At 42.7% G+C, this 8,961-nt stretch overlaps 1 protein-coding gene across 1 annotated transcript; it reads left to right on the top strand.

Moving 5' to 3' along the window:
• Positions 1-2,089: 2,089 nt before the first annotated feature.
• On the top strand, positions 2,090-8,711 carry LOC104960421 (dermatan sulfate epimerase like). The gene has a single exon (XM_010788466.1). It carries the CDS (start codon positions 3,091-3,093, stop codon positions 6,745-6,747), a length of 3,657 nt encoding a protein of 1,218 aa, XP_010786768.1. The 5' UTR covers positions 2,090-3,090; the 3' UTR covers positions 6,748-8,711.
• Positions 8,712-8,961: the final 250 nt, after the last annotated feature.

Below are 8,961 nucleotides of genomic sequence, written 5' to 3'. Positions count from 1 at the left end.
TTTATTTTGAAAATCTGAACATTATTTATGAATCAGATGAGATAATTATAAGTATTTATAATTGGCATGTTGGTCCTGATGTGTTCCTCTGCAGGGTGGACAGTTGATGCAGGGAAGCCACATTAAAAACAAAATCTGTTGAGAAGTCTAATCAGTTTTTTTGTTGTTGATAGTATTTCATTCAAATCTGTCGGTTGTTTACAGAGTTTTAAGCATCCTTTTGATTCACAAAGTACAATCTTTATGTTTATGAAGTCATTTGACCGATGTGAGCTCAAGATTATCCTCACTGTTTAAATCAAGACAGCTGTTTAGCAGTGCATCTCCTCTCCATATGGACTGTTTGTCCTAAGAGAGATTACTGTTCGTGTTTTCTGCAGCCATCCTGATAAGGCCAACTGTGTGCCTGTAGGGTTTGCTTTTGAGCTGAGGGAAGTAAAAAAAAAAACATCATGCAACAGTGTTCCCTGAGGGATGGCATGCTGCAGAAGACACATGTGAACCGGGTATAGAGAACACGATCCATCATTAAATTAAGATGGCGCGCAGAAACCTAACGCACACAGAATGAGGTGATCAATGAGAGCACAATCCCTTTTGTTAGGACAGTCAAATGTCACACATTTCTCTAAGGGGAGATGCTTTTGAGGCTATTGAATGCCTCTTGGGTTGCCTCAGGACATCTGGTACAAAGACATGCAACTGAGACTGAAGATAAAACTGTGTAAAGAAACATTTTATGCAAAGAAAGTCATTTTAAATTTAAAAACAGGATCTAGACTGTAATGGTCATTATCTTTATAATACAAGTTCATGTTATTTCCACACAAAGGCTGGTATAAATGTCAAGGCTCATCATAGTCACTCTTAGCGAAAGTAATGAGTTTTATTTTTAAGTACCAGTTTCTTAGAGCAGGGTTTTATCTTTATTTGTTCTGTTTATTATAATGCCAGCAGCTAGTTAGCTTAGCATAAAGGCTGCAAGCAGGGAGGAAACAACTAGCCAAGCTAATCAAAATGTTAAATTATTCCAATTAAGAAAAAATATCAGAATAATGGACTTGTTCAACAGTTTGGGATTCAAACGTTTGCTTTCTCACTGAGAGTCAGGCTAGCTCAGCATAAAGACCTGAAGCATAGGGAAACTGCCAAATTAAAGTACAATTAAATAAATAGTTTGACAATTCTTGAAACCGATCCTTCCATCATCAACATACTGTATAGGCTATAGATTTAAATATATTCTCTCATTTGCATTTGAGTGTATTTCCCATGATCTACTTCTCTTCATTGTAGCCTATTTATCAAAAAGTCAAAAACAAACTTGTGTCTGTTAAGTGCAATGCATATCTTTTATAATAAATCCAAAAAGAGTGTTTGTGTGATTTGGCTTCTCTAACCTCCTGCTTTAAGCATGGATTTAACATAATTAGTAACATCACATTATACTGAGTCAGAGAGAGAGAGAGAGAGAGAGAGAGACTTGATGAAATGGATATTCAGTTCTCTCTTCTCCTCTCTCTCGACTCTCTCTCTCTCTCTCCTCTCTCTCTCCTCCCCCTCTCTCTTCTGCTCTCCCAGACTTATAGTAAAAGTAGGTTCAGCAGGAGAGCAGTCAGAGAGCGCCGCTGAATTCAGAACCATGGAGAGACTATACACTACCAAATTAAGGGGATTATACACTCACATATTTAGAGTTACGAGTTGATTCTGGACCAATCCACCTCTACACCTCCTTCCCAGGCTTTGTATGGTGACTGTAGCGAACAAAGGCCTTAAATACAATATTTTTGATACGTAACGTAGAAATGGGCCATATAATGTATCAACAACACAACAACAGGAAAAGACAACAATATTAATACAGCGATAAGTTTAGCTGCTCTTCATCCGGTTAGCTATACACCTAATATATATGAGATACCTAGTACGTCGTTTACTTCTAGCTTTATACTCTCTCTCTCTCTCTCTCTCTCTCTCTCTCTCATGAGCGATGAGGCTGGGCTTCTGAAGCCACGGCTCCCTCTACAGTTTGTACAGTGGTAATTTCCCATCCAGTGCAGGAAAAAATAATCAAACTGACTGTGTTGAACAGTCGGGGGAGACACACAACTGAGACGCGTCCGGAGATCTCACACACATACACAGCTCCACACGTGAGATGTGTGTCTCAATCGGCATCGGATACATGCACAACCCGATAGACACATTTACATCTGGATCGCTCATCATTCGGGAGGCTGATTTACTGTTTCCTGCGGACAAACCAAAACATGCCTCATTCTTTCAATACTTGAGGAGTGACGACAACTTTCCTCTCCTCGGACTTCACTATACTAATCGGCGAATATAGGAAACGTGGAGCTTTAACAGAGGACAGTGACGGATTTGACAATGCAAACGGATCAGTTTCCCGATCAGGATTTGCAATTTTAAGCAGCAGCCAGTTTGGAGTCTCCGCAGCGGGGGGAAACCAAGCCATGATATCCGCGGAGATGCGTGGTTTCCTGAGGTTCCTGTCCGTGGATGTTGCGGCTCGGTCGGGCTGCACAGGGAGCCTTTGGGTGTCTGTGATTGGACCGGACACAGACTGGGGCTGACTGATGTTTGTCAGAGAGGAAATGTTTTGGGGAGGAGATCAATATGAGCTTCTGGCGCACGCGAGAAGGAGAGATCTTTACGAGCACATTTATTACTATGAAGACTGAAGCAAACCTGCAGGAATTTTTCTCTTGGATTTAAATTCAAAACAGACCACAAACAGCGTATTATCGACGGACATTTCTGTAGAATCAATCTGATGTTTTTTTTTTTGCCTTTGCAAACTGTTGGAACATTGTTGCAAGTGGATGTGGTTAGTGTTTCTTTTTGAACTGAAGTTTTCTTCCTCTTCTTTTTTATTATTCATTGGACTACGATATTGCACCATTTGAGTTTTAAAATATATATTCTTCAAACTCTTTTTCCTCCAACAAATCCTGGACTTTTACAAAAAAAAAAAAACCGACTAGAGTTGTGGGTAATTTTAACAATGCTTTTATGAAGACGAATACATAATAAATAATTTCCCTTAGTTTTAAATGCAGTAAAATGTATTCACACATGCCTGGCAACATGGCAGTGAACTGGGTTGTATATTCAGTTTTTTTGCTTCCACTGTTCGCAGTGGGGACAGCTTTCTCCGGGGTCTTCAACGCCACAGACAGAGACATTTTTACAGATGACTTGCTGCAGGTCAAGCTCACAGAAGCCAGAGCGACTGAGCAGTGGAAACTCAAGTCGTCTGATTCCCATCCCAACCTATATTTTAACCAAGTGGATGTGTTGCACTTGAGGCAAAGGTCCTCCACCACCCACAGTCAAATATTTAAAGTCATCCGAGCGGCTGCGCTCACAATGTTGTCTAATGTCCCCTATTACATGCCCCCTGTGAAACATGCAGAGTTTACAAGCAAGTGGAATGAGATTTATGGGAACAACCTGCCTCCCCTGGCTCTCTACTGCCTGCTGTGCCCGGAGGACTCTGCTGCCCTGCAGTTTCTTATCAAGTTTATGGACAGGATGGCTGAATACCCGGACTGGAAGGTAACCAGTGCCCCCAACGACGAGGTTCCCACTGCGCACTCTCTCACTGGGTTTGCTACTGCTTATGACTTTGTTTACTCTTACCTGGATGAACGACGGAGGGATTTTTACCTCAAGAAAATTCGATCAGAGACAGAGGAACTGCTTGAGGTGTCAAAGCACAGGGGGTGGGGGAAACAGTACCTCCAAAATCATCAAACCACTAACATATTGGCTGTCCTGATTGGTGCAATAGTGGTTGGATCACATAACTACCCAGAGTCAATGATCTGGAAACAAGTTGCAGTGAACTACATGGAGAAAACTATGTTTCTCCTTAACCATGTTGTTGATGGGTCGCTGGATGAGGGAGTAGCCTATGGGAGCTACACAGCCAAGTCCATCACACAGTATGTCTTCTTAGCTCAGAAACATTTCGACATTGACAACATGCAGAACAACTGGCTGCGGGAACACTTTTGGTTTTATTACGCCACTCTCCTGCCGGGGTTTCAGAGAACAGTTGGCATAGCAGACTCCAACTACAACTGGTTTTATGGGCCGGAGAGCCAGCTTGTTTTCCTCGACTCATTTGTCATGAGGAACGGGACGGGTAACTGGCTGGCTCAGCAGATTAGAAAGCACCGACCCAAGGATGGTCCCATGGGGCAGTCGTCTGCCCAGCGCTGGGCTACACTTCACACAGAATACATCTGGTACAACTCCCACCTCACTCCACAGCCTCCACATGACTTTGGAAAAGCTAAGATGCATATTTTCTCAAACTGGGGCGTGGTTACCTACGGAGCAGGGCTACCAAATGGCCAGGGTAACACTTTTGTCTCCTTTAAGTCTAGCAAGCTGGGTGGCCGTGCAGTCTATGACATTGTCCATGACAAGCCTTACTCTTGGGTAGAGGGCTGGAACAGCTTTAACCCAGGTCACGAGCACCCTGATCAGAACTCTTTCACTTTTGCTCCTAATGGACAAGTATTTGTTTCTGAAGCACTTTATGGTCCAAAGTACAGCTACCTTAACAATGTTTTGGTGTTCAGTCCGTCTCCTACCAGCCAATGTAACAGTCCGTGGGAGGGTCAGTTGGGGGAGTGCGCCAAGTGGCTGCGCTGGACTGATGAGGGGGTGGGTGATGCCAGAGGAGAGGTGATTGTCGCGTCCTCACACAGAGACACCATGTTTGTAAGTGGGGAAGCGGCGTTGGCTTATTCCCCTGCTATGAGACTGAAGAGTGTGTTCAGAGCTTTAGTTTTGCTAAACTCTCAGACTCTGCTGGTGCTTGATCACGTAGAAAAGTGGAGTGATTCACCTGTAAAGTCCCTCAGTGCTTTTTTCCACAATCTTGACATTGACTTTAAATACGTTCCTTTCAAATTCATGGACAGATATAATGGCGCCATGATGGATGTGTGGGACGCTCATTATAAAATGTTCTGGTTCGACAGCCAGGGTCACAGCCCTGAAACCAGGATACAAGAGGCAGAGCAGGCAGCTGAGTTTAAAAAAAGATGGACTCAGTATGTCAATGTCACTTTTCCAATGACAGGCACCGTCAGCAGAGTAGCTTACGTGTTACACGGGCCATATGTCAAAGTGTCTAGCTGTAAATTTGTGGATAATAGCAACAATGGCGTGAGACTATCTTTAACCTTAAATAACACAGAGACGATAGTGTCCATTGCTACAAACTACAAAGACATAGGGGCTAGGAGGACTTATCTGGGATTTGGAGGTCACTGTAAAGTTGAGGATATAAATCAAATCACTCGATATGGCCTTGGGACTCAACTTATCCCTAAACAAATCAGCGCTGATAATCAGCTATTTGACTTTGGGTTCACAGTCAATGTAATAGCAGGGGTTGTTCTCTGTGTGGCCATAGGATTTTTGACCATACAGAGAAAGTTTTATGTCTGCTTCAGCAGGCTGATGCGTTACGCCCTCCTCTCTGTGCTTATTCTGTGGATAGCCGAGCTGCTGTTTGTGTCTAATAGTTGCGATCAGCTTCTCTGTGGGGTTAAATGGAAAGGTGCGGGCGCCAAAAGTGAAGTAAACAAACAAATCGCACTGTACGAGCTGCACCGGCTCCCCCTACCCACCGTTGTCATAACAACCCTTCCCGGATCGGGGTCAGAAATACTCAAGCACCTTTTCTACAACAGCTCAGACTTTGTTTACATAAGAGTTCCCACCGAGCACCTGGATATTCCTGAGACAGAGTTTGAGTTTGACTCTTTAGTCGACGCCTGTGAGTGGTCAAGGTCAGACGCTACGCACGGACGGTTCAAGATTATTCAGGGCTGGCTGCATTCGCTGGTCCACAACACTAAGCTGCACTTGCAGAATATTCAGTTGGTAGAGGGCAGTAGGGTCAAACAGCCCCAGAAAGGTGGCCCCTCAAGGGACAGGAAGAAAAGATTTAGGAGGAGAGAGCCAGCGTCTGAGCTAAAAGGCAAGCTGAGAGCAAGTCTGGACAGAGATGCAGAGTATGTTAGGGAGATGAGACGCCATGTTGTGGAGTACCCTAACGCCCGAGTGGTCCTCAACATGCGGAGCGGGAGCTGGGCGCTTAAACTCCCTTTCATTCAAGAGGTGGTGGGACCTTCCTTGAGGACAATTTACTTGGTGAGAGACCCTCGAGCATGGATTTATCTCATGGTTTATAACAGCAAACCCAGCCTTTACTCTCTTAAAAACATCCCTCAGCACCTTTCCTTGATATTCAAGGAGGATGCTGTGAGTGACAGGTGCCCATCTTCTGCGCCAGAGTTTAAAATAATCCAGAGGCTCCTGTCCCGTTCTGAGACAAACCCCATCCTGATACTGGCTCATCTGTGGCTGGCTCACACCGCAGCGCTGCTGAGAGTCAGCGAGAGCCTCCCCGAGGAGTCCTTCCTCCAAGTGAAGTTTGAGGACGTGGTCAACTTCCCGCAGGAGACGGCGGAGAGCATACACACATTTCTGGGGGTGCCTGTGTCCCCCGCAGCCCTCAACCAGCTTATCTTCACCACCTCCACAAACCTTTACAATCTCATTTATGAGGGGGACATTTCACCAGCCAACATAAACATGTGGAGACAGAATATGCCTCGGAAGGACATGGGACTCATAGAAGATGTGTGTGGGAGTGTGATGAGGAGGCTGGGTTACACCAGGTTTGCAAATTAACTTGCTGCTGCTGGTCAGCTGATATTGAGCTGTCTTGTTTACTGTAGCTGCTATTGAGTTCTGTAAAAAAACATTTTTTTGCACTGACTTTACATTTGAAAAAGCTGTTACAAGTTGAGGAGAAACTGCGTAGCATTTCTGTCTTTTTTTCAGTTTGTTGTGTTTGTTTGGGTATTGTTCAGACCATGGCAACACATTTTTGCGAGGGAGGAATATTTTACATTAAAATAAATGGAAGGGAGCTTGTGTTTTTATTTTACCCCTAGGAGCCCTTCACACTCACGTAGCACTCTTTTATTGAGTGAGACTTAAGACCTTTGCTGTCTTACACGCAGAGTTGGATTTTAGCATACCTTTTTTATTTTACAACAGCTCAGTTTCACAGTAAATATGATTTAATGTTTGTTTTAGTAAGATATGAGATTCTCTAATCTTTGATGTCAGAGATGTTTGCCCGTAATCCATATCTGTGATTACATTTTTGTTGGGCATGGATCAAAAGATTTGAGCTGGTTTGGAACAAATTCATTATGAAGCTCATTAAGAAGTAAGATTCATATTTATTGACAGTCTTCTTATTTGTGGCTTTGGGAGATCATTTCCAAAGACTGATCTGGCTGTCAGGAATTTCATATCTGATCTTTGTGTGCCGTTTCCCTTTAAAACTACAAAATGTTGCAATGTATAAACTCTTTTACTAGGCAGAGAAAAATACAGTATTGCTTTAATATAGATTTATGAATGACATGGATTGTATTTTCATCACTAGAGGGATTTTATTTGAAGCTCAAAGATGTCATGATAGCTTTGTGGTTTAGCACTTGCGCAGGAACTCTTTTGATTGTATGTGGGATACAGTGCATTTCCAAAGCTAACTTAACTTTACACAATGAGTTTTGGATATATACAACGGAGATATGTGAACCTCAGAAGATATAATATGTAGAACGAAGAAAGTTAGAAGTATTTATGGATTCCAAAGACACATATCCCAAAGGATCGGGTATGAATAAGATTATTATAACTCCCTTTAGCATTTATTGAGTAAGATCAGAGGAAAGTGCTTAATAGGGATCAAACTGGAGAAAAAAAGAAAACCTGTCAGCCTTGACACATTTCTAGTCAAAGCCATTTCCAAAACACCCCCCTCAGCTACTCATAATAATCTGCAAAATGCCATAACGGAGGCTCGGCCTGTGTGCTATTGTTGTGCTGTCTGTCTAAAAGGCCTGGAGGAAATGCAAACAGTTTCCATTTCCTGTCGTGGTCAATCAGATATCCATAATCTTTCTAGGCCTTTGTCTTGAGAGAGTTCAGCGAGCAGTGAATTGAGCAGGGACTAAACATGGGATGAATATTAAGTAACGCTACAGAAAAAAAAGTCAGAGACCATTACTCTGTGATGTTATTCTCTTTGGCCTGGCCAAACATTTGTTTTCTCAGTAACCTTCAAAGCTTCAACATTTCTGTACTGTAAATGGATCACATGTAACATGCGCATGGCTCACAATCATAAGCTTTCCCATTGCTCTCTGGACACACAAAACCATACTGTGCTCATTTGGAAAAATCCATCTTTCCTCAACAGTCCTGTTTGTTTTTTTCTCTACGAACACTGAAACCCTTGACTGCCTGTAAAAAAAATCCCTTTGATGTTTGTGGTCTTTGTATGTGTAGACTTGGCAGACATGCTTTCACTTTGGTGTTGCAATCCTGTTACCAACTCTGTTTTGTATTTGCTCGTGGGGATATGGTTCCTTGCTTATGTGGCCTTGAATTACAATCATTTATAACGTTTTTTTCTGTGGGGCTCCAGAGCGAGAGGAGGAGATGTAATGAAGACAATAAATTCATAAATATATCAGCAACCACTCTTTTGTTTGGAACATTGAATCATCTTGTGCTTTGAAAACAGACTGTACCATGTGATTATGTGACATAAATGCTCATTAGCTGCATGTAGGGTTATTATGCTCATGTTTAACCTCTATTATCTATCACTGCAAAAGACGGCATACATTTTAATAGTCTCTTTCCCTTTGGTTACTGCAAAGCCACTTGTAAAACGTGTGCAGACGTTTCTGTGCTGCTGCCACAATTATGCAGCAGTGAAATCTCCATTTTATTAGACATGGATGACAGAAGCCTAATTGCTTGGGTGACGTGCTTGACAAGGAGGAGCCAACAATTAAAAACATGTCAGGAAATGATTTT

This window comes from Notothenia coriiceps, unplaced genomic scaffold (genome assembly GCF_000735185.1).
Source record: "Notothenia coriiceps isolate Sejong01 unplaced genomic scaffold, NC01 NC01_scaffold00001364, whole genome shotgun sequence".
Lineage (NCBI taxonomy): Eukaryota > Metazoa > Chordata > Actinopteri > Perciformes > Nototheniidae > Notothenia > Notothenia coriiceps.
Note: the sequence above shows the minus strand (reverse complement) of the source record. Positions and strands in the feature narration are given on the sequence as shown.

What these genes read in the sequence shown, in the direction of transcription:
- LOC104960421 (XM_010788466.1), top strand. Translation starts at nt 3,091, where the DNA reads ATGTATTCACACATGCCTGGCAACATGGCAGTGAACTGGGTTGTATAT.